A 24,849-nucleotide genomic window follows, 5' to 3' on the forward strand; every position below is an offset into this window, starting at 1 on the left:
AACGTTCATCAGGGACTGGGAAAGCTTAAACAAGATTGAAATGCGATATACCATAGGCTGTTAATGGTAAACTAAAATAAAATAGTGGCACAAAGAAAGTCTGCACTGGCCGGGAATCGAACCCGGGCCTCCCGCGTGGCAGGCGAGAATTCTACCACTGAACCACCAGTGCTTGTCTGAATAGGCTCACTAGTTACAAGAGGACTCTTGGTTTGGTAACAAACTTAAAACTACTTATGGAGGTTTTGCACGGCAGCCATGTTGCATGGCAGGAACAATAGATTCTTTTTCGTATGGGAAAAAATGTTCTTTCTAACGCAGAACATTTTCATTGTTCCTGCCACGCAACATGGCTGCCGTGCAAAACCTCTATACGTACATATATATATAGATAGGAAAAGACTAATCTGAAGTCACACCAATATTGGTGCTGTTAAATTGTTTTCACTTGTGTGTCGATGTAATTCACATTTGCAGTGTTTTTAGTTGCATTACTATCTACTTGCTACGCTGAGCGATTGGCTTAAAAAACTCGCGCCACTTTTTCATCCAATCAGAATTAAAACCAAACCCAATCGTGACTCGCTCTGACACATTTCACGCGCTTTGCGTCAGCTACATGTGCATTTATAAAATAACTGAAATATTACGGGCGCTCTCATTGGTCGATAAGTGTGTTTAGATGACAGTGAGTAAGCACGGTTGTGACGTTTAAGATTCTCGCGTATTTTTGAGAATTATTTTATAAAAGCAATAAAGTACTTTTTCCGTGTTTACATAGCCTCATCTAAACACTCGGAAGGCTGGAAGAATTCTCGAATGTTTCAGGTTTGCATGACTGACTCGAATTCTCTCAACCTCCCTGGTGTTAAAATGAGGCTATGTAAACAAGGGAAAAGTGTTCTGTTGCTTTTACAAAGTAGTTCTGAAAATACGCGCGAATCTTAAACATAAAATTGCTCTCGGTTGACAAGTTTTACCTGTAGTTAACTCTCACCGGTTAAGAAGAGAAACTCCATTATCTCGTTGTATGTAAGGGGGCATAGCTCAGTGGTAGAGCATTCGACTGCAGATCGAGAGGTCACCGGTTCAATCCCGGTTGCCCCCTATGGTTTTGTTTTACTTTTATTCCCGGCTTTTGCCTAATTAGAAAAGTGATTGGCCACGAAATTGATTCAGTACCTTTTTTAACCGGGGGATGTCGCATTGTGCTTAATAAAAAGAATACGTTCTTTTATCACTCTTAGACTTCACTGAACGAGGCAACCATTTTCCTTCTTGAACTTGACTGAGGAACAACCAAAGACTTCATCTAAGTACAATCGAAGCTTTAAGGAACAAAATGCTACAAGAAGCGAGGATGATCAAGCAGCTGGGAATGTTTTTCTTCAATATTTAAGTAACCCAAAATTTCGGTTTGTGGAAAATAACTTTTATCAGAGGCTGAGAAAGCTTAGTCAAGATGGAGATGTGATAGACCACATGTTGATAAACGAAAATAAAATAGTGGCATAAAGAAAAATTGCACTGGCCGGGAATCGAGCCCGGGCCTCCCGCGTGGCAGGCGAGAATTCTACCACTGAACCACCAGTGCTAGATACCCTACAAAGCGGGAATGCAGGCAAAAGCTTTTGCCACCGATAGATTTTTACAGGGGCTTAATAAAAAGAATCTGCTCTTTTATCACACTTAGGCTTCATTGAACTGGAAAAGTATTCTCAACTTCATGAACTTGAGTAGGCAAGAACCAAAAACTATCGGAGCCTTAATGAGCAAAATTTTACAAGATGTGAGGTTGATCAAGCAGCTGGAAATGGTTTCTTTCGTTTTGTGGAAACCAACTTTCATTAGAATCTGAGAAAGCCTAGCCAAGAGTGAAATACGATAGACCATAGGCTGTTAATGGTAAACGAAAATAACATTGTGGCATAAAGAAAATCTGCACTGGCCGGGAATTGAGCCCGGGCCTCCCGCGTGGCAGGCGAGAATTCAACCACTGAACCACCAGTGCTTCTCTGGGAACATTTGTCTGAGACAAGAGAACTCATGGTTGTTAACAAACTTAAACCCACTAAACGTAGATAGGAAAAGACTCATCTGAAGTTCCAGCAATTAGAGCAGTTTTAAAGTTGTTTTCACTTGACGGTCGAAGTAATTTACATTTGCATGAAAACCAATCGTGACTCGCTAGTTACAAGAGCACTGTTGTTTTGGTAACGAACGTAAAACTACTAATACGTAGATATATATAAGAAAAGACTAATCTGAAGTTACAGCAATTAGAGCAGTTAAGTTGTTTTGAATGTCGATGTAATTCATATTTGCTGTGCTTTTGGTTGCATTAATATCCACTTGCTACGCTAAGCGATTGGCTTAAAGAACTCGCGCCACTTTTTCATCCAGTCAGGATTAAAATCAAAACCAATCGTGACTCGCTCTAACACGTTTCCCGCGCTTTGCGTCAGCTATATATGCATTTATAAAATAGCCGAAATACTACGCGCGATCTCATTGGTCGATAGGTGTGTTTAGATGAGAATATGTAAACACGGTTGTGACCTTTAAGATATATATTTAAGCAATAGACCACAGGTTTTTATGGTTTATAGGCTGATAAACCACGCGGGATGCTGGAAGAACACGAGAAGAATTCGTAAATCACGAGCAGCAGGCGAGTGATTTACGAATTCTTCGAGAGTTTATATGATTTATGATTATATGATTTATACGATTTATTTATGATTTACGAATTCTTCGAGAGTTTATATAATAATTCAGAAGACAAGCGAAATTTCCATGAGTCTACTGGCACAATAAACCATAGCTGATTGACCAATCAGAGCGGGCGCATTCATTTGATTATTACATAAATCTTATTAGATGTTTTGGTGTGTGGTAGCTCTATATATTTCTACGAGTTGTGCTGTATTTTGACGAGCCCGTAGGACGAGTCAAGATGCAAACAACGAGTACAAATATAAAGCGATACTACACACCAAAACATCTAATAAGAGATTTATAAAAACAAAAGAGTACTTTTTCAATGCTTACATAACCTCATCTAAACGAGAAGAATGCTCGAAAGTTATGCCTTTCGAGTTTGCATAACTGTCTCGAATTCTCTCAACCTCCCTGGTGTTTAGATGAGGCTATAAACTTGGAAAAAGTGCTCTATCGCTTTTGTTAGATATTTCTGAAAAATACGCCCGAATCATACATATAAAATTATTGCTCTACGTCTACAAGTTTTACCTGTAATTAACTCTCTCGGGATAAGTATAGAAACATGCAGGGAGCATAGCTCAATGGTAGAGCATTCGACTGCAGATCGAGAGGTCACCGGTTCAATCCCGGTTGCTCCCTCTAGTTTTGTTTTATTTTTTCCTTGCTATTGCCTATATTAGAAAAGTGGTTCACTTCAACTGGGGTCGGCATACTAATTCAGTACTCTGTTTAACTACGACTGATGTGCATGTTGTGTTTTTCTTAATGAAAAGAACATGCTTCACTGAACTGAAAAACCATTTTCAACTTCATGAACTTGAGTAGGCAAGAACCAAACACGATCGAAGCCTTAATGAACAAAATTTTACAAGATGTGCATGTGAGTCTGATCAAGCAGCTGGGAATGATTTCTTTCGTTTTGTGGAAACCAACTTTCATCAGAGTCTGAGAAAGCTTAGTCAAGAGTGAAATGCGCTAGACCATAGGCTGTTAATGGTAAACGAAAATAAAAAAGTGGCATAAAGAAAAATTGCATTGGCCGGTAATCGAACTCGTGCCTCCCGCGTGGCAGGCGAGAATTCTACCACTGAACCACCAGTGCTTTTCGCAGAACACCCAATTGAGACAAGAGAAGTCGTGGTTGTTAACAAACTCAAACCCACTAAATGTAGTTATGAAAAGACTCATCTGAATTGACAGCTATTAGAGCAGTTTTAAAGTTGTTTTCACTTGACGGTCGAAGTCATTCACATTTGCATGAAAACTAATCGTGACTCGCTCGCATAAGTTTCCCGCACTTTGCGTCAGCTATATATGCATTTATAATTTAACTGAAATATTACGCGCGCTCTCATTGGTTGATAGGTGTGTTTGAATAAGAGTATGTGAGCAATGTTGCGACGTTTTGGATTCGCGCGTCTTTATGAAAAAGTGCTTTATTGCTTTTATGAAATATTTCTCAAAACTACGCGCAAATCTTAAATTTAAAATTGATCTCGCTGGACAAGTTTACTTGTAGTTAACTCTCACTGGCTAAAAAAGTTAATTGCCTTGTTGTATACAAGGGGGCATAGCTCAGTGGTAGAGCATTCGACTGCAGATCGAGAGGTCACCGGTTCAATCCCAGTTGTCCCCTTTAGCTTTCTTTCACTTTTCCCCTGCGTTTGTCTAATTTGAAAGGTGGTTCCCGTCCACTGTGGTTAGCAAACTAATTCATGATCTGTTCCCTGTTTAACTTTTTGATGTTGTGTTTTGCTTAATAAAATAATATGCTTTTCCAACACGCTTAGGGCTCCATGGACTAGAAAACCATTTTCAACTTTGAGTAGGCAACAACCAAACACTGAAGCCAAGCACAATCGAAGCCTCAGTGAACAAAATTTAAAGAGATGTGAGTCTGATCAAGCAGCTGGGAATGTTTTCTTCAATCTCAATACCAGTGTGACCCAAAATTTCAGTTTGTGGAAACTAACTTTCATCAGCGACTGGGAAAGCTTAAACAAGATTGAAATGCTATATACCATAGGCTGTTAATGGCAAACGAAAATAAACTAGTGGGATAAAGAAAGTCTGCACTAGCCGGGAATCGAACCCGGGCCTCCCGCGTGGCAGGCGAGAATTCTACCACTGAACCACCAGTGCTTGTCTGAACAGGCTCACTAGTTATAAGAGGACTCTTAGTTTGGTAACAAACTTAAAACTATTAATAGAGGTTTTGCACGGCAGCCACATTGCATGGCAGGAACAATAGATTCTTTTTCGTATGGGAAAAAATGTTCTTTCCAGTGCAGTACATTTTCATTGTTCCTGCCATGCAACATGGCTGCCGTGCAAAACTTCTATACGTAGATAGGAAGAGACTAATCTGAAGTCACACCAATATTGGTGCTGTTAAATTGTTTTCACTTGTGTGTTGATGTAATTCACATTTGCAGTGTTTTTGGTTGCGTTACTATCTACTTGCTACGCTGAGCGATTGGCTTAAAAGACTCGCGCCACTCTTTCATCCAATCAGAATTAAAACCAAAACCAATCGTGACTCGCTCTAACACGTTTCAAGCGCTTTGCGTCAGCTACATGTGCATTTATAAAATAACAGAGATATTACGGGCGCTCTCATTGGTCGATAGGTGTGTTTAGATGACAGTGAGTAAGCACGGTTGTAGCACTATTCCCTGCAAGTTTTTTTAAAGTTGCCATAAAGTCCAACCGATTTTTAACTTTCAAATTGTTGTCTGTGTGTGTAAGGCTCACCGGTATCTTTTCACAAAACCCATAAACGTCAAGAAACGTAATAGTAGAGTGAAGACAAAAGCAAAAAATTCTACCCTCCACGGCCCTCACACCTGTAAACGTTGTAAGCCCTATGTTTAGACCATTGTTTTACTCCCTATTTTTGTTGTGGCTTGCCGAAAACTCCGGCTAGGGATGGGTAAAATTAACAACTAACTATGCATTTTCGCTCGCGTTTATTTATTGAAATGTCCCTCCGAAATTGTAGGAAATGGCATTTCCGAGACCTTAGATTTCAAATTTTTTGAGGGAGCCCCCAAGTTACGTTTGAAGCACCATTCTTGTGCGTATACCTTCACAATCTCACGGTACGCCCCTGTTTTCTCCATGAACTTGAATAGGCAAGAACCAAACACTATCGAAGCCTTAATGAACAAAACTTTACAAGATGTGAGGCTGATCAAGCAGCTGGGAATGATTTCTTTCGTTTTGTGGAAACCAACTTTCATCAGAGCCTGAGAATACCTAGTCAAGAGTGAAATGCGATAGACCATAGGCTGTTAATGGTAAACGAAAACAAAATAGTGGCATAAAGAAAAATTGCATTGGCCGGTAATCGAACCCGGGCCTCCCGCGTGGCAGGCAAGAATTCTACCACTGAATTACCAGTGCTTGGCTGTTAACACTCTCTCTAAACGAGAGAAATCATGCTTGTTAACAATTTGAAACCTACTAAACGTAGATAGGAAAAGACTCATCTGAATTGACAGCAATTAGAGCAGTTTGAAAGTTGTTTTCACTTGACGGTCGAAGTAATTCATTTTTTGCATCCAATCGTGACTCGCTCGCAGAAGCTTCCCGTCGGCTACATATGTATTTATAAATTAACTGAATATTACACGCGCTCTCATTGGTTGATAGGTGTGTTTGAATGAGAGTTTGTAAGCAATGTTGTGACGTTTTGGATTAATATTCGCCCGTCTTTTTGAAAAAATGCTTTAGCGCTATTATGAAATATTTTTCTTTCATGAAATTGTTCTCGGTCGACAAGTTTTACCTACAGTTAACTCTCACGGGTTAAGAAAAGAAATGTTATTTCTTTGTTGTATACAAGGGGGCATAGCGCAGTGGTAGAGCATTCGGCTGCAGATCAAGAGGTCACCGTTCCAACCCGGTTCCCCCCTTTTATTTTATTTCATTGTGTTCTTGGTTTTTACCCAATTAGAAAAATTGTTTCCGTCCACTGTGTTCGACAAACTATTTGCGTCCTTTTCAAATGCGTAACGTTGTGTTTTGCTTTAAAAAAAATACGCTTTCTATCATGCTTACGCTTCACTGAACAGGAAAACCATTTTCAACTTCATGAATTCGAGCAAGCAGCATCCAAAAACTTATAAAGCCAAGCAAAATCGAAGACTGATGAACCAAATTTGAAACGAAGCGAGGCTTATCATGCAACTGGGAATGTTTTCTTTCCAATATTAATATGATCCAAACTTTGGGTTTGTGAAAACCAACTTTCAACAGGGGCTGGGAAATCTTAGCCAAGATGAAATGAAATGGATAATACCGATAGACGATAGGCTGTTAGAGGTAAAAATAGTGGCATAAAAATGTTTTGCATTGGCCGGGAATCGAACCCGGGCCTCCCGCGTGGCAGGCGAGAATTCTACCACTGAACCGCCATTGCTGGTCTGAGTACTACCACTTGTGGCGAAGACTCTTCTTTTGATAACAAACTTAAAACTGCTACATATTGAATACAACGGGAACGCAGGCCAATGTTTTCCCCACTCATAGATTTTAGAACGGCGGTTTGAATTTCCAAGAGCACTGTGGAAGTTTCTTGAGATCTTTACGATATATTTCACAAAAAATTAACAGATGCAAGGATTTAATGTGTGTGAGTCATAAACCTGAAAATATAAACATGTAAGAGAACCACGCAACAAGCTGTCAATATGTGTTAAGCAAAACAAGAATACTGTGGGGCGCCAGCATATAGCAAAACCCTGCCGCAATGGCAATTTCCATTACTAAGCACATTTATAATTTCGATCGTTTTTCACACGTTCTTATCTAACACTACTCGATAGCTTACATGGAATCTTCTGTGACTTGAGTTTTTAAAGGATGTTAATGGTGTTATAGCAAGTAGGAAATGGATTTCATTCAGAGGCCCTAATACGTCCCCTGACCGCCCCGGTGAGGCAAAAAAGATGCACTAGCCCGGAATCGAACCCGGGCCTCCCGCGTGGCAGGCGAGAATTCTACCACTGAACCATCAGTGCTTGTCTGAACACAATCGCTTGTAACAAGCGGGCTGTTGGTTTGGTAACTATCAACTAACTGAAATCCCGAGCTCATAATCTAATTGTTCATTATTATTCAGTTATTGGGTATAGCTCAGTAGTGGAGCATTCGACCGCACATCGATAGGTCACCAGTTCGTTCCTGGTTGCCCCCTATTCTCGGTCAACAAGATGTACTTGTAGATAACTCTCACTGGTTAAGAAAAGTTAATCACCCGTTCTTATCTAGCACTACCTCGATAGCTCACATGAAATCTTCTGTGACTTGAGCTTTTAACGGATGATAGTGTAGTTATTATTATGCTTACCAAACAGCCAACGGGTGTAAAGAAATGTAATGTATACTTCTAAAAAGTATTTGTTATGGGACAAGTATTTCGTTGTGCCTCTCCGAAAGTTATAACTTTATAAACTATCCATTTCCTCCAATTAAAAGCTCAAGTAACTTAATTTCTCAACCTTTCAGTTGAGATAGGGGCTTCATTTTGCTCTTGGAAAGACCCTCCTAACTTTTATTATTCAGTTAGTAACACTTTGCTTAACACAGTTCCTTATGGCAGCTCAATTTCGCCTTTGATCGACATGGATGACATCATACCATTTCTGAATTATGATTTCGGTGATACTCATAAATGTGGGCAAACAATGATTTTTCATCTCAGTTTCTTGCAAGTAGTAGGTACATGATGAGATTTTACAGTTGTCGCAAAGCTAAAGATTCGTTTACATAGGTTAATTTTAAACAGTGTTTCAAAGTCGATAACTTGGTCTCACTTCAACCTAAAGGCCTCAAACTTGACCAGAAAGCCAATCTCAAACATGATCTTTCATGGTTGTGTCAGTTAGCGATCGGTTAAAACTTGAAACTCCTCTTAGTTCTCTGCGCAACTCCAAATTGGCCAATATAGTACGTACTGCACACTAAGCTTTAAGTCTCTGAAACACCGAGGGCAGGTCGCATTTACAACTAAGGCATTGTATAGTTAACATGAGAAACAACAAAACTGTCTGATCGTGACCTTCACTGCTTGCCTTACTTCCTTCATCTTCCAGCAGTACAGAAATGGGTTAAGAGACGAGTTGAACAAAACAAGAGTTACCGCTGCTCCCAAAGAAAGGTCAAGTGACTGTGTGCGCCTTTCCGTGGAGGCGAATGTTGTAGCTACGATAGCATATGGAAGATAACAAACCACTAATGTAATTTGTACCCATAATGCACTGGACACCGTTTTTTTGTACCGTTCTATGTTCAGCGAAATTCCATCTCCGTTCGTTTGTCCTTGGTGGACATTATCTTGAACTCGTCCTTGGTGATTACGAAGCGCAAGTATATTTTCGTGTAACATAGAGTCGATGTTACTATACAGAATAACATCGCTATGGAAATGATGAAGATGGTAATACGAAAGTTGAAAAAGAATATCATTGCAACCGTAATGCTAAAAAGCCAAAACAGAGCAACAAAAATCCATGCCCGTCTTAAGGTTACCACCTGTCTCTACCTTAGTCCCATTAACAGGGCTAGAAGTCTGTCCACACTTATTGCAGTCAATGTTAACAAAGACACTCCCGCGAACAGTGCAGCCAAGCTATTAAAAATATTGAAAATGCAGTTCTGAGCTAGGGAATCTTCTGGTGACGCCAAAGAGACGGCAAAGAGAGGCTGTGTGATCATACCCACACAGAGATCGGTGCAGGCAAGACAACCCAATAATAGTTTTGATGGCGGAGGAAGGGACGACACCTTTTGAAGAGCAGCAATGACCGATACATTTCCCAAAAGTGCAATTACAGCTAGAATACTGTTTAATGCCGAGTACACAATCTTTTGATGTGTCATCATCACGCAAAGACCTGTCATGCATCCAACATTTTCAGTTACGTTCGCCATTTTTGCTTTTCTTTTGTTGGGAGAATAAAATGTTCCTTTAGTTTGTCGCCCCCTGTTGGAGTGAACACTTTTGTAATAAACGTGCTTCATGCAGAAGATAATAACACCGCCTTAGTTGTCTTATCTGATTACTAGAAAGTAATAATTAATTTGCAAGGAAATTGCTTTTAGATGATCATACCATATGTACGTGTTTTACAATGTAAACAGATTAATTCCAGTTGGTTTATTTTGTGAAAATTGAATCATGAACTTACATAGTTTTTTAAATGCTATTCGAAAACCAAAAAACAAATTGTTGAACAAGTTATCATGTCGGGAAAATGAGAATGGCGTTTCAGGGTTCCCATAACTTAAAAACCACTGAATTGCAGAGATAATCTGCCAACATTTGTTAGTTTTCATAATGGCTCCTTTTTCGCTTGTGGGTGACAATTTCCGTTTCAGTAAAAGGAAATGCTTGCCGGTAAAGTAATACTCAAGTACTTGGCATTACAGGCAAGACAGATAGCACTGATCTAGAACAGATGAAAATAGCAAAAAAAAAACAAAACAGTTTTTTGTGTGTGCGCTATACATGTAATAACCATAAACCACTCCGAGAATTACGGCTTACTACGCTTTGATAGACTTTTAATAACCCAGAGTCAATATTCTAAAACGGAATTAATGAAAATTGGAAAATTTTGAAAGTCAGTGCAGTTACTTTTGTGCTCAGGCTTCTCGGTAGATGACTCAGCTTTGGCTAGCTAGGATGATGTAATTGAGCGTCTTTTTAAATAATATTATGTATGCATTATCGACGTAGCAATGCTTTGGTTGTGTTTCGTGCCACAGTGTGATTTTATTCGTTTTGAGTGATATAAGGAATATAAGTTATGTTATCAGCCTTCCGCTTCAGCTGATAAAACTAAAATCTACCTTTTTACTCCGGATACCATAGGAAAATGATCAAACTGTATACCCTTGTACTCTGTACAAGGTTCTGCTTCACTCGCACCATTATTTATGCTGTTAGGTACAAATGATACATACAAGAGATGACGTCTTTAGTTTATATTTTAATTCCCTCACTGTCTTTTTAACTTATATAATCAACACAATTTCGAGAAGGGGGCCATTTCAACCCATTTCAGCGATTCATAGCTTGATAATAAAGCTTTTCATCTACAGAGGATTCAAATACTCAAGTGTGTGGCTCAACAAAGAAAAGATTTTACTCTCCCGACAAGATAATCGGTACCAAATTGAGCTTTCTTCTTTTAGGTTTGAATGTTTTTTTTTTGACTAGTGCTAATGAAAATCTTGCGAGCTGCAACTCGTGTTGTGTCTAGAAAAAGCACTCAAACTGTGACATTAATTTATTGCAATACAATCTTTTTCGTACGGACCAGCACATACTAAATGTACTCAAAATGTTTATACCATGTACGTTTATTACTCATACTTGAATAAATATATAAGCATGTGTTATTTAATTATTTTAATTTATTTTGCAGAAGTCTCCACAAAATGGCGTTTTTGCATTTCATTTTCCTGAAATTTTATTGATTACTTTAAACTAATCTTGAAATCTGATTGGTTGTTTTGTTTTACTGTCTCATTCTCATTGGCTGAGAAAAAGATTCGATTTAGAGCAAAAAATAGTGCGATTCGTGAATAAATCACACCACTGAGAGCCAATCAGATTGCAAGGATAACCAGTGATTTCAAAATGGATTTAATAAAAGTCTTAAAAATGAAACATATAGAGGCGGTGGCGAGAAGATATGAATTTTTGTGTTCGAGTGGCAAGAACAATATCTCACGGGTTAGCGCAGCGAACGAGTGAGATATTGTTCTTGCCACGAGAACATAAAATTCGTATGTTCGCGCTAACGTGTACTGTTCTTTTTATTATATAGACATACTGATGACGGCGTTTTTGACGATTTTCCGAAGATTTCCGACCACTTTCCGAAGACTTCCGAAGATTCTCCAAAACTTGTCCGAAAGTCACACGAACGTTGTCGAACATTTTCCGAAAATTTCCAAATATTACAGAAGATGTAAACGTAAGTTGAAATTAAAATGTTCAGACCTTGTAACAAAACCGTATTTTTTTCAGAGTCGGGAGACTCGATTGATGGTAGTGGGAGTGGGCAGAACTCCCCCCCCCCCCCGCCCCCCCTCCCCACCCCGTCGTTGGCAGAAGTACCTACCACCTGGCCGCACAATAATTCCTTGAGTGTACCATCTTTTCTCAGATTGGATAGGTCTGACTAGCTATTCTTTATCTTTAACAAGCGGCGTTATTTTGGCAAGGCAGAAATTAAAATAACGAGGAAAACAGGAGATCTGCGAGAGAAGACAGAGTCCGAATTTAACTTTTGACTGCTTTTATTAATTATGCCTTTCGGAGTTATCGAGACAGTAAACTTCAGAAAAACCATAACTGCTTGATCGTGTTCTTCATTGCTTGCCTTATATCCCTCATCATCCAGCAGTACAGAAATGGGTTTAGAGATGAGTTGAACATAACGAAAGATATCGCTACTCCCCAGGCAAGGTCAATAAATTTTGCAAGTAATCCAGTTAAAACAAATATAGTTACGGTAAAGTAAGGAAGATAACAAACCACTAATGTTATCTGTACCCACAAAGAAGTGAATACAGTTTTTCTGTATCGCGCTATATTCAGTTTAATTACTCCTCCATTCGATTGTCCTTGGTGAACATGACCTTGTACTTGAGTTTGGTGAAGGCGAAGCTTGAGGTAAATCTTAGTGTAACAAAAGGTTGAGGTTACTATGCATAATAACATTGATATACATATGATAAATAGAGCTGCAGGGATGTTAAAAAGTAGTATTATTGCAAGAGCAGTGCTAGAGAGCCAAATGGCTGCAGCGAGGGTCCGCATTCGCCTCAAAGTTACCACTTGTCTGTATCTTAGTCCTAACAGCAGGGCAAGAAGTCTGTCCAGACTAATTGCAGTCAATGTTAGCAACGACACTCCACAAAATATTGAACCCACGACATTACTAAGGATTACAGAATAGTAACAACGCCTGGAATTTTCTGGGGACAATAAAAAGTTAACGTAGATGGGTTGTGTAATGAGGCCAACACAGAGATCAGTAGTTGCTAGGCAACCTAACAAAAGTTTTGATGGTGAATGAAGGGACGACACCTTTGGAAGAGCAACAATGATCAGAACATTCCCCAGAAATGCAGTGAAAGCTAACAAAGCATTTAAAGTTGAAACAATTATGTTTTGATTTGTTCCACTAAAGTGTGGCGTGCAAACTAAGTCTTGAATTGTCGTGTGGTTTCCATCTTCAGTTAAGTTTACCATCCTCTGTCTTTCCTTGTCACGGCGACCTTTTTATTCTATGTCATCTTCTGCTCCTCAAAGATAATACTAGTTCGTCTAATTCCTAACAATAAAGAGTAATAGTTTGTGAAGAAATTTTGAAAGTAAACCCGTAAAACTGACAAGTTGGTTACAACCTTGGAAATATATACTTTGACTGGGAACTTGAAAGGTTGAAGTTCATAATTATTTCGAATTTTGATTTGGTTGATAACGAAAACCTATTTTCCCATCCACCGTTGGCTACAAAGAAATTATTGTAAGTTGTGTTACTAATTTTAACTACAATGAAATATACGAGGGAAAACCGTCATTCGATTCATGTAGCTTTTGTTTTGGAGAAGAAAAATATCATGTCTACCACACCTGTTTGTTGGCGTTGATTCCAGAATTTCGTTTTCTGACATAAGCACCTGAATTTGTCTCGTAGAGCATGTGCTGGGGTAACGAGAAGGTTTCTTTTGCAGCTGAGCAAGGTTAAAATAATAAATGTCAGCCGCCGGAAAACATTGGGTCACCGGCAAAATTTATCCCACTTCAATCAATCAACGTTAACGCGTTATTGTTAAATTAAAAAAAAAATTAAATTTTAAAGAAAATTAAAACTGTCAAGACCACTGTTTTAAAAAAGGACAGTGACATCAGAAATATTCTTTTCGGATGTTTCTTGTTTCTTGTTTCTTCTAACTTATTATCATAGTTCTAATGAAGCAACATGTTTGTTTAGTCATGAAATTAATTGACCAATATTTTCACGTTTGGATTTTGTCAATAAATCTTTGAAGTTGAAGTGATGTGATTCAATTCGTCGTGACATTCGCCATGCAATTTGCCCTAAATTTTTATTGAATTCTACATGTAAAATCCTCTCTCATATAATCTAAATATGGCGTTTTATGAAAAAAAAAAAGCAAACAAACAAACAAAAAAAACAAAAACAAAAAAAACAAATACCAGTTTATATGGAATGAAAAATAATCCTATAAAGTTTGAGTCTGGTTCACTTGCAATTGAGCCTTGTGAGATAATAAAAGGGCATAAAGGACTTCAAAGTTGGGAAAACACTTGTTTTCATATTTTCGTTAACCATGTCTCTTTTGTCGGGTGGGTTTCATTTACGTTTATTTGAGGAGGGAAATGAAAAAATTCTATTTACTTATCACGACAGTGACAACACAAATATTTTATGGTGGACGTTAACAAATTGATGGTAGTGTCTTTTGAGTCTCTCTCTCAGGAGTCAATGTTTAAACGGAATATATCTCATTTTCTTTACAGTAGCCTTCATAAATTGATATCGTTCTGAACCCTATAACTGCATTGTTGTCTTCTGCTTTATATCATAGATCCGAAATTTAATCATAATTGACTCAAGTGTCATTGTAAGAGAAAACTGGGCAATACCAAAATATCGAGGTCGGCCGTTTACTTTCATCTTTTCATAGTATAAAAGCTATCCGAAAAGATTAACGACCATGACATTTGCCGAGGTAGGCGTTAGTTTTTCTTCGAGATATCACCACATCATGATTTTGGCTTCTCAAGCGGTCTAAAATGGCCGACGTTTCGGGAAACTTTAGGTGAACCTAAAAAATACTTCGTACAAATTCCAGAACAGTCTTATTTTCGTGCGATAATGTTGGTTAAAATTGGTATCTACAGACAAATCGCAGTAATTGGTCTCGCAAAGTCCAAATCATTAGTCAGAAACATTTCCCGCCAAATTTTTAGCGAAAAATATCACCTTATGCCGACTCTCTGAGATTGTTATCGATGATTTACTGAAATGATCTGCAATAAATAGTAAGCTGGACTGCAGCATAGAATATTTAAGCCGTGACATCGTTATTAACCTATGTAAACATTCCGATTTGCCTGTAGATACCAATGTTAACTAAACTGGATATTGATAGCAGTGCAAAAGACTGTCACAGAAATGTCTTTCTGGGGAAATAAACTGCCGCACTTTTGATAAACGACTCGCTGAAAATGGCTAAAATTTGGGTCATGCTCATTAACGACTCGGCAGCGATATTTGGCACCTCGTGAACACCAGAAAATTAAAGCGAAAGACCTCTAATATTTCTCAATCAACTAACACGGGGACAAATATTATCGCAAGAAAATAAGAGTTTCTGGAATTTGTACGAAGTATTTTTTTTAAGCTCACGTAAAGTTACCCGAAGCTTCGGCCGTTTTAGACCGCTTGAGAGGTCAAAATCATGATGTGGTGATATCTCGAAGAAAAACGAACGTCTACCTCGGCAAATGTCATGGTTGTTGATCTTTTCGGATAGCTTTCATGCTGTGAGAAGATGAAGGTAGATGGTCGACTGCGATCTTTTGGTACTGCCCGGTTTACTCTGACAATGACAGTTAATATGTAAAGTTGAATGATTTCGTACCCTTCAGGCAACATCAGCGTTTTACGGTCGCTCTCTCGGATCCAATTCCCGAAGCTCGTCCACCAGAAGTCGCCGGTATCTTCGGGAGGAGTAGCGCGGACTTATCTTTCCAAACAGCGGTTGATAATGAAGTATACGAAGCTCATTGATCTTTCTTATGATGCAGAGACGAATCTTAAAGCTCGAATTTGTGTTTAAACGGGTAATTTTGTTATGTAGATAATCATTTTCTTTATTACCAGAATGTGATATAATCAAGGACTTGACCCCTTTCACTATATCAAGCCTGATGCAGCCACACTTTGACTATTGCAAAATTGTTTTGGCAACCTGAGGATAACTTTAAGATAAGATACAAGATACAAAGATACAAATTAGAGCAGCCCGTGTTTTGACCTAGACTCAAACTGTGACCTGTTCAAATTTCTCACGTGGAAGAATCTAGCATGTCAGCGGCCAATTCAAAGAGCTGCAGTGGTTAACAATTCCAGAATATCTCAGTTGTAAATTCGAAAGGCGATAAACCGTATATAACCAAATGGACTCTGAGAATAAACCCAATGTTCCATTGCCGCGCAAAAAATAGCTTTAGCTATTGTGGCGCCATTCTTTGGAATAGTCTTCCTTGTGACTTAGGCATTTTAAACTCTTACTCAAAGGAGAAGAATAAGACACGCGGGCATTCGTGGAAAACAACTTCTTATTTAATTAATTTCATTATATTCCATGTTTCTTATAATAGGCGTCAAAAATTCACCACAGATGACTTATACCCAATAAAATTAAAATCGAAGTCAAATTTTGAGGTACTCGAGGTTGTTAAGTACATGAAATGTTACTTATCAGAGACTTGTCACCATCTCTCAATGTCCAAACAGACTCAATCCAGGCAAAACTATTTGCGTGGCATTGCATATTAATTAAATATTTATCATGTTAATCTTTTTCTTGACAGTTTATTTCATATCTTTTTGAACTTGGAATTAGTGTCATGTCGACTTCGAAACGTCGTTCCCTTTTACCGTTTAGTTTTACTTGCCTCGAGTTTTTGTTTCAAGAAAATTGTAAAATTGGTAAAAAATGTCTGCTAAAACGCAGTTACTATGGAAGCATAAGTCTCGGATCCCTGTGGAGGGGGACTCTCATATGAAGAGGTCGGGGATGCCCGTCGTCTCACTTAGGTGTGTAAATCAAGGATTCCGGTCTCAGTTAAGGTGTTCATGACGAAATACCATTATTTTAGCTGTTAAGTATGTTTTAGGGTGAAATCGAAGAAATAATAGCAAAAACACCGCTCTTATTACGGTGTTTAGGTTCGATTTCCATCGGTCTCTCAAGTTCAGTCTATTAGAGCGGACTTTTTTCCAGAACAGCGACTGGTAATCGAGCTTATTGCGTTTTAAGTGGTATCTTTCGGAGTCTTTTAGGGGTAAAGTAAAGTTTGAACCACACCCGTATTGGTCTCCTTTATGGGTTTAATTCAACTTTCCGACGAACATGTCCGACCTTTTCATATAGGAGTCCTTCCCTTCCGGTCTCGGGTCCCTCTCCCGATTCTGAATAGGGTTAACCAAGTCATTGCTTTCCTATACACAAAAACAAAGCCTAATCTGCCGTTTAGTTACACGAGTTTCACGTTCAACGAGGCAGCTACGTCGAGAAACAAGAAAACCGTCTGAACGTGTCCATCACTGCTTGTCTTATTTCCTTTATCTTCCAGCAGTAGAGGAGTGGGTTTAAGGTCGAGTTTAGCATAAACAGAGATAGTGTTAGTTCCCATGCAAGATCAAGAAGTTGCGTTCTTGATCCATTGAGGGTAAAAATAGCCGCGATGCCATAGGGAAGATAACAGACAACTAATGTTATCTGTATCCACAATGCACTGGACAGTGTCTTCCTGTATTGAGTTATATTCAGTGGCATTCCTCCTCCGTTTGGTTGTCCTTGGTGAGCATGCCCTTGCACTTGAGCTTGATGATTGCGAAGCGTCAGATAGATTTTTGTGTAAGAGAAGATCGAGGTAACTATACAAAGTATTGTCGCTGAAAATGTGATCGATAGCGTTATTCGCGCGTCGTAACTGGACGTCAATGTAGTGACGATGCTGAAAAACCAGCTAATAACAACATAACTCTGCACAAGTCTTAATGTTACAACGTGTCTGTATCTTAGACCCAACAACAAGGCAAGAAGTCTGTCCACACTTATCGCAGTCAGCGTTGACACAGATACTCCGCCAAGAATTATGCTTAATCTATTAAAGAGGATTGAAAGATAATAACACAGCATGGAGTGTTCTGGAGACATTATATAAGCCACGAAAAGAGGCTGAGTAATGAGACCCACGCAGACATCGGTGCTTGCAAGACAACCTAACAAGAGCTTTGATGGCGGACGAAGAGATGACACCCTTTTAAGTGCAATAATGATCAAAATATTTTCAAGAAATGCAGTGATAGATAGGGTGATGTTCACTGCTGAAATAAGTAGTTTTTGATATGCTGCATAAGAACCGGTCGTGCAAAATAGGCTTTGGGTCTCTGTGCGGTTTCTATCTTCTGTTAAGTTCACCATGTTTATGTCCTTTCCAGCTGGTTAGTAGAGGTGTAAATGTTGCTTTAGTTTGTTATCCCAGGAGTGTTTTTGGGTTCATGGCTTGCCAAGAAGACTTCTTTTTTCAACGCGCGCCTGTTCCCTTATCCAGGGGATCGTAACGTAGGTCCAGTCCTTTTTCTGATGGGAAGAAAGTAACAAACGGTAGAGAATTGATTTTGTTCTGAAAAACAAACCTTAAGTAAACAGATGATCCCAAGACTTGATGAACTTAATTGTTTTGCCTAACAACAACAAAAAATAAATCCCAAACTGCTTTGTCATTCTCACCGGCGCCATTTTACCTTTGGACCATTGACTACAAACAACAGCTAATGCCTTACTTTCTAGAAACATAGAGACAACGCCAATCGAAGCTAATATGGCCCGTAACGTATGAGATCGCGTATTTGAGAAACCTGCTTTTTGGCATTAACCCTTTTTCGGCGTCGATTTTTGAACGGAAAGGTCATCACAAATAGCACGAGTTGCAGTCAAGGCGAAGATTTATTTTGTAATTAAAGGTAAGAAATCTTTTCTTGTAGCGGACAGCTGCTGAAAAACGCCATCTAATCAAATAAGGAAAGTATTATTCCACCAGATCGACCAACCTAACATGTGGATCAAACAAATTTAAATTTTCTATTTTTTTTCAAAGCTAAGGTGAATGATATCTTCATGTATTAGCTTTCAATCAGAAATATGGGATTGTGACAAAAAATGATTACTTCAAGTTAAAAATAAATTAAATCGATTTTAAGGCTCTTTTAAATTCAAAAACAAGTACAGGACATCGACATTTCTTGTTTATTACCTGTGGGTTTCATTTTATTCTGTTATTAAATCCGCACTTCTCAAAACGTATGTATTTGATTGTAGCATTAACTTAAGTTAATGTCTAAATGTCAGTCATTTCTTTTGTATTTATATCATATGCTGCCTGGCTTTGGGCCTTGCTGTAAAAAAACGCTGCCGAATTTCTTGGTCAGTAAGCAAATTACTACAGCTACCCACCTTTCTATTTTGCCTTGTTCTCGAGCATTTTTCCCATGTTTTCAATCAAGTTCGTACAGCCAAGTTTAAAAATACAACCACACACATCTACCACGCCTGCTTTTGGGCACCAAACTTGATTTAACTCTTGTCATGAAATCATCATTATTGATTACAACATATCAACATGGTGATATTAAAATTAAATTAAAATTAAATTAAAATTGAAAAGAGCTGAACAAAAAGCAGATCAAAATCTCATATATTTTCTTTTTGTCTCAACCTTCCACGCATGTTTCTATTCCCATTTGTTTAATTTGACGTCTGGTTCAAACTTACATTGTACATGTAGTATGAAATCATATTCGATTTGTATTTCATTCAAGTGCTTTTGTTGTGGCACTTCCATTGCACAAGGGGGGTGGCTGGATCCCCTACCCTTCCTCTTAGCGTTTCCGTACCGTTACGCTATTTTGAAAATGTTTTACCTTTAATGGATATCTTGTTATATCGTTTACAAGATGATGTTAATATATTGGGATAAAAATGCAAAGAGCTCTGATGGGGGGCCAGTTACGTCGTTCAACATGCATGGCGGACAATTTTAGATTTTTTACTCTTTCCAAATTGCAGTTTTGGCTTGTAAAAGAAGAGTAACTATTCAATTTGAAAGGATAGAAAACAAGATACAGGAAAAAAATAGGTGTACTTTTCAACTTTAAAACATTGATTCTTTCATAGTGATATCAACCCTTAAACTTTTCGTTTAATATCTCTTATATCTAGAAGCCGATTATCATAGAATTTTCAGCATATATGTCTCGTAGATAAACGAACAGAGGTTGAAATGGGCAGGTGCCCAGAGAGATAATCTTGGCAAAATTAAAAAAAGAATCCGATGTACATGTGTAAATGGAACGGTGTTTGGGACAATCGATTCAGCTTTCAGCTTTTAACACTTCACCGCTTGCCTAACTTCTCTTACTTTCCGAAAATACAGAAATGGTTCAGAGTTGAATTAATAAAGTGTAGAGAAAGAGTCACAGGCGAAGTAATGCCAGGGGTTGTCGTAATTGGCTGAATGATTGCAAAGATTCCAACAGTTATAATGTATGGAAGATAACAAACCAGTAATGTCATTTAAAGAACGTCATTTAAGTTTTCTATAGATCGGCTTTAAATTCATCTGTTTTTGTTTTTTTGTTTTTATCTTATCACCCGATAGGTTGTGAACAATTAACCACTCGCTCTTTCTTGATTTTTCTCTAAGTCAACAGTAAATCAACAAATAGTTTTTAGATTCCTTTTTGCGCCAAATCTTTGGATTCCAAATGTTTTCCACATAATAGAGTGGATCAAGAAAATACTATATGAATCCTAATATATCATTCCTTAACTTGTTTAAAGCTGTCAAGCTGCGGTATAAAGTTCATTCCAAACCTTCTACTTGAGGCGTTTCTTTAATTTTTTTTTTTTCTGAACAATAACACACATGGAAAGAAGAAAAGTGTGAACGTTTGCATTGAGTCCACCAATATGAATAACAATGCTATAGTTTTCTATCCAACATCATTGCACAAATATTAATGTACATTTTAGGTGGCTTTGCTCGTCTAGCACCAGCACCGGACTGGAAAGGCTTCATTTCGTGAAATATTTTAACTTCTGTATCAGTGGTTGTACAACAGGTACCGCTTAATTGATTTGGCTGATTAAATATTTTCACACTTTTCCTATTCTTTTCTCCTCGTTTAACTTTACCATGAAAACGTTTGGTGTCTAACCATAGTTAGTAGAGGAAAATGGTTATGAAACCTGGCAAAGTTCTTTGTTGTAGGTTTTTGTTGGCTATTTTTGGGGTTGATCCTGCACAAAACCTGGGAAAATACAGAAGTTGATTATTTGTGCTCATACGACTAACCAATCAGGAAGATTATGTAATTCATGCATAGTCAATGAGTATAAAACAAAAGATGTGCACGGTCAAGGACCTTCTAACATAAATCTTAGCCTGTTTGTTTTATTCTTGATGTTTACCGGCCTTCTTAACCATTTCCCTCTATTCACTACTGTCTAGCGACCACTGCGTTTTATAAAGGTTATGAGTATTTCAAAATAAGACAAACCAGGCTAAAAAACACTGAGAAATTAGAGAGGGAACGATAGTTCTATATAGCTAGCTTCTTTTCGTAATGCTAGTTCAAAATGGTAACAAATGAATTCATCGATTGTAAAGTTTATTGAAAGTTGAGTTTAGCTTCTTGCAATTAGTAGGTACATGATGTAATTTTACAGTTCTTACAAAGGTAAAGATTCGTTTACATAGGTACGGTTAATTCAAAACAATGTTTAAAAGTTCATAACCTTGTCTTACTTCAACCTAAAAGCCTCAAAGTTGGTCGAAAAACCAATCTCAAAGTGATCTTTCATTCTTTTATGTGGTTGTGTCAGTTATCGATCGTTTGAAATTTGACACTCGCCCCAGTTACCTGCGCAACTCCAAATTGGCCAATATAGTAATGCACACTAAGCGTTCAGTCTCTGAAACACCTAGGGCAAGTCGCAGTTACAACTAGGGCATTGTATAGTTAACAAGAGAAACAACAAAACTGGCTTATCGTGACCTTCACTGCTTGCCCTGCTTTTTTCATCTTCCAGCAGTACAGAAATGGGCTCTGAGATGAGTTGCACAAAACAAGAGTTAGCGCTGCTTCCAAAGAAAGATCAAGTTACTGTGTGTGCGCTTCCGTGATGGCGAATATTGTAGCTACGATAGCACATGGAATATAACAAACCACAAATGTAATTTGTACCCATAATGCACTGGACATAGTTTGTTTGGTACCGGTCTATGTTCAGCGAAATTCCTCCTCCATTCGCTATAGAAATCATGAAAATGGTAATACGAAAGTTGAAAAATATCATTGCAACCGTAATGCTAAAGAGCCAAAACACAGCAACAAGAATCCATGCACGTCTTAAGGTTACCACCTGTCTGTAACTTAGTCCTATTAACAGGACAAGAAGTCTGTCCACACTTACTGCAGTCAGTGTCAGCAAAGACACTTCACCGAGCATTGCAGTCAAGCTATTAAAAACAATGAAAATATAGTTCTGAGCTTGGGAATCTTCTGGTGATGACGAAAGGGCAACGTGGAGAGGCTGTGTGATCATACCCAGACAGAGATCGGTGCAGGCAAGACAACCCAACAATAGTTTTGATGGCGGATGCAGGGACGACAGCTCTCGAAGAGCAACAATGACCCCAAACATTTCCCAAAAAGGCAATTACAACTAGAGTACTGTTTACTGCCGAGTACACAATCTTTTGATGTGTCACGCATCCAACATTTTCAGTTACGTTCGCCATTTTCTTGCTTTTCTCTCAGCTTTTCGTTAGAAGTGTAGAATGTTCCTTTAGTTTGTTGCCCTCTGTTGGAGTCAACACTATTGTAATTAATATGCTTCATGTCGAAGATAATAACACCGGCTTAGTTGTCTTATCTGATTACTAGAAAGTAATAAGACTCCGTGGGATGCTTTGGCAAGTGAGCGTAGTATTGGAATGAATTGTGAAGTTACTAGTAAAGTACCACGATTAGTCAGTAAGATCAGCCATAGAAATTACTGTAGAAAGTGTTGATCATGAAGAAACCGTCACTGTGCTTGTAGTGGAAAATAGGGTGGTCAGAAAATTACTGTGCGAGTACAGTCTCTTTCCGGGTGATCGACAAGATGGAGCGAGAGTGAGCATGGTGTTTAGAAATGGCATCAAAACTGGCTGAAGTAGTGTTGCAACGTGTAAAATGATATTTGTTTTTGTTTTTGTTTTTGTTTTTTTTTTGTAATGAGGCCAGATTTTCAGTGTCACTTCGTTCAAAATAAATCAAAACAGTTCAATAGATGAAGTCCAGAATCTTGAAAAGAAAGAAGGTAAATATACAAAGACTCTCGCCAAGATTCAGGCGCAAAATATGCGGAGAAATTTTTTACCCAGATTTATAGGGATTTTCATGGAGAAACCACGCTGGTACCCATCCGGATGGCGGCAGGGAACCAGCAGAAACATCTGTCATTGAGTTTTGCTACAAACGTGTGAATTTATCTCTCCACGACCTCGAAAACATTTTAAAAATAATACTTTTTCTAATACATAAACTGTTCAGATAGCCAAATTCCCCGAAATAAGTCACTTTTTCAACCGACATGACAGCTCTCTTGGCCGTCATGTAAATGCCGCGTCACGCAAAAGTTTAGAAATTCAAGCGTAATCTATTACAAAACCAAGAACCACTTGGAGCGAAAATTTGTATGAATATTAGTTTTCAGCTGCTCTTATACATCATGGAAGTAAAATCTCAGGAGGATCAATAGTTTTGTAGTTTGAATTTTAGCGACGTCATGTCAAAATCAGATTTAGGGGACTGTTGATTTATCGATTAAATAACCAAAAATGTGTTTTTCTTTGATTTGTCGTTAAGTCGTAAGTCGTTCCATTAGCACGTGATAAGGCTAGGACAAATATCTATCGCGGCGAAACTCAATATAAAAACGTCACAGTCCGGAGTTAAGATAAATCCAGGCGGTTCGATTCTTCGGTCGGTGTAACGGATCTCAAAGAGTGAGAATCGAATCGCTCCACTATCCCGCTAATCCGATGTGCTTTAATAGCGTACAATATAATTACAATGAATAAATTTTACAACTGCATTTGTACCTCTTGAGTTGAAACATGTGACAGACTAACAGCTTCCGGTGCGAAAATGAGGTATTCTCGCTCACTTTTCAGTAAAGATTAATTAACGCGATTAAATATTCCCCATTTTAAAGATTCCCGGTTTTAAAGAACCCCGTGTGAAAGATTCCCGCTTTTAACGATTCCTCATTTTAAAGATTCCCCATTTTAAAGATTCCTCATTTTAAAGATTCCCGCTTTTAAAGATTCCCCGTTTTAAAGATTCCCGCTTGTAAAGATTCCCCATTTTAAAGATTCCTGCTTTTAAAGATTCCCCATTTTAAAGATTCCCGCTTTTAAAGATTCCCCATTTTAAAGATTCCCGTTTTTAAAGATTCCCCGTTGCCCGTTGCCCGTTCTTCATTTTCTTTTCCCGTTCCCCATTCCCGTTGCCCATTTCCCATTCCCGTTCCCCATTCCCATTCTCCGATTCCCAGTTCCCTGTTTTAAAGATAGCCGTTTCGAGATATGAAGGAAAATATACTTTTGGGCGTTCTTCCGTTGTAATGAGATAATTACACAAAACGCGTGGAAATTAATGACCCGTTGATCGACCAAGTGAAGGCTTGTTTTACTTTAACAACAGAGCTCATATCAATTGCAAAGCGGGTTCAAATGTTGCTCCTGGCGGGAAATATCCTTTGCAAGATCTGAATTCCGCCGCTCGCGCAACAGGGTTAGTAAGGAAATAATGTTCGTTCAATTTTTCGTTTTCCATTTTTTAAATGCCGTAGCTAATGTGGATTCACATTACATCTAACGAAACAGGTTGATAGATGCCGAAGACAGGTAAAAAGCGCTCGCGTAAACAAGGGAAAGGAACCCACGGGGACGTACGCGTGCAGATCAAGACGTTACCACTTCGAACGGCGAAAGCGCCAAGGATTGTAATCTATGATTAGAGCAATCAACTTCTCCTGCTCAAAGTAGGAACCTCAGTCGTTAGCAGCTAACACATCAGTTCGATCCTTAATGAATGAATTCGAAAGGTTTTTCCTCTTTGAAGGTTTCTTCGCACTTGCAAAAGGACAAGGACTTTTGCTTTTTTTCTATGACGACATGGAATAGATATACTATAAGCTTTTAAATCTATAATCTACAAAAGTAAA

At 38.4% G+C, this 24,849-nt stretch overlaps 2 protein-coding genes, 9 non-coding genes and 2 pseudogenes across 11 annotated transcripts; 3 read left to right on the plus strand and 10 right to left on the minus strand.

Annotated features, from left to right (window-relative positions):
- Positions 1 to 101: 101 nt before the first annotated feature.
- Trnag-gcc (transfer RNA glycine (anticodon GCC)) lies at positions 102 to 172 on the minus strand. Its single transcript has one exon. It is a non-coding gene; the product is annotated as a tRNA-Gly (tRNA).
- An 864-nt stretch (positions 173 to 1,036) lies between these two features.
- Positions 1,037 to 1,108, plus strand: Trnac-gca (transfer RNA cysteine (anticodon GCA)). Its single transcript has one exon. It is a non-coding gene; the product is annotated as a tRNA-Cys (tRNA).
- Positions 1,109 to 1,523: 415 nt separating this feature from the next.
- Positions 1,524 to 1,594, minus strand: Trnag-gcc (transfer RNA glycine (anticodon GCC)). Its single transcript has one exon. It is a non-coding gene; the product is annotated as a tRNA-Gly (tRNA).
- A 346-nt stretch (positions 1,595 to 1,940) lies between these two features.
- Positions 1,941 to 2,011, minus strand: Trnag-gcc (transfer RNA glycine (anticodon GCC)). The gene has a single exon. It is a non-coding gene; the product is annotated as a tRNA-Gly (tRNA).
- Positions 2,012 to 3,291: 1,280 nt separating this feature from the next.
- On the plus strand, positions 3,292 to 3,363 carry Trnac-gca (transfer RNA cysteine (anticodon GCA)). The gene has a single exon. It is a non-coding gene; the product is annotated as a tRNA-Cys (tRNA).
- Positions 3,364 to 4,288: 925 nt separating this feature from the next.
- On the plus strand, positions 4,289 to 4,360 carry Trnac-gca (transfer RNA cysteine (anticodon GCA)). Its single transcript has one exon. It is a non-coding gene; the product is annotated as a tRNA-Cys (tRNA).
- Positions 4,361 to 4,795: 435 nt separating this feature from the next.
- Trnag-gcc (transfer RNA glycine (anticodon GCC)) lies at positions 4,796 to 4,866 on the minus strand. Its single transcript has one exon. It is a non-coding gene; the product is annotated as a tRNA-Gly (tRNA).
- A 2,210-nt stretch (positions 4,867 to 7,076) lies between these two features.
- On the minus strand, positions 7,077 to 7,147 carry Trnag-gcc (transfer RNA glycine (anticodon GCC)). The gene has a single exon. It is a non-coding gene; the product is annotated as a tRNA-Gly (tRNA).
- A 310-nt stretch (positions 7,148 to 7,457) lies between these two features.
- Positions 7,458 to 10,200, minus strand: LOC149100966 (melanocortin receptor 5-like; annotated as a pseudogene).
- Positions 7,678 to 7,748, minus strand: Trnag-gcc (transfer RNA glycine (anticodon GCC)). Its single transcript has one exon. It is a non-coding gene; the product is annotated as a tRNA-Gly (tRNA).
- A 1,679-nt stretch (positions 10,201 to 11,879) lies between the features above and the next one.
- LOC149100968 (melanocortin receptor 4-like) lies at positions 11,880 to 13,072 on the minus strand. The gene has a single exon (XM_089276208.1). It carries the CDS (start codon positions 12,995 to 12,997, stop codon positions 12,080 to 12,082), a length of 918 nt encoding a protein of 305 aa, XP_089132334.1. The 5' UTR covers positions 12,998 to 13,072; the 3' UTR covers positions 11,880 to 12,079.
- Positions 13,073 to 16,832: 3,760 nt separating this feature from the next.
- LOC149100969 (melanocortin receptor 5-like) lies at positions 16,833 to 18,461 on the minus strand. The gene has a single exon (XM_089276206.1). The coding sequence runs from the start codon at positions 17,992 to 17,994 to the stop codon at positions 17,071 to 17,073; it is 924 nt and encodes a 307-aa protein (XP_089132332.1). The 5' UTR covers positions 17,995 to 18,461; the 3' UTR covers positions 16,833 to 17,070.
- Positions 18,462 to 21,593: 3,132 nt separating this feature from the next.
- Positions 21,594 to 22,375, minus strand: LOC149100970 (melanocortin receptor 5-like; annotated as a pseudogene).
- Between the last annotated feature and the right edge of the window lie 2,474 nt (positions 22,376 to 24,849).

This window comes from Orbicella faveolata, unplaced genomic scaffold, assembly GCF_042242905.1.
Source record: "Orbicella faveolata isolate gen_17 unplaced genomic scaffold, um_ofav_v1 contig_4, whole genome shotgun sequence".
In the NCBI taxonomy this organism is placed as follows: domain Eukaryota; kingdom Metazoa; phylum Cnidaria; class Anthozoa; order Scleractinia; family Merulinidae; genus Orbicella; species Orbicella faveolata.

Bases quoted from the DNA above. Each gene is read 5' to 3' on its own strand.
- LOC149100968 (XM_089276208.1), bottom strand. From the start codon at position 12,997: ATGGTAAACTTAACTGAAGATGGAAACCACACGACAATTCAAGACTTA.
- LOC149100969 (XM_089276206.1), bottom strand. From the start codon at position 17,994: ATGGTGAACTTAACAGAAGATAGAAACCGCACAGAGACCCAAAGCCTA.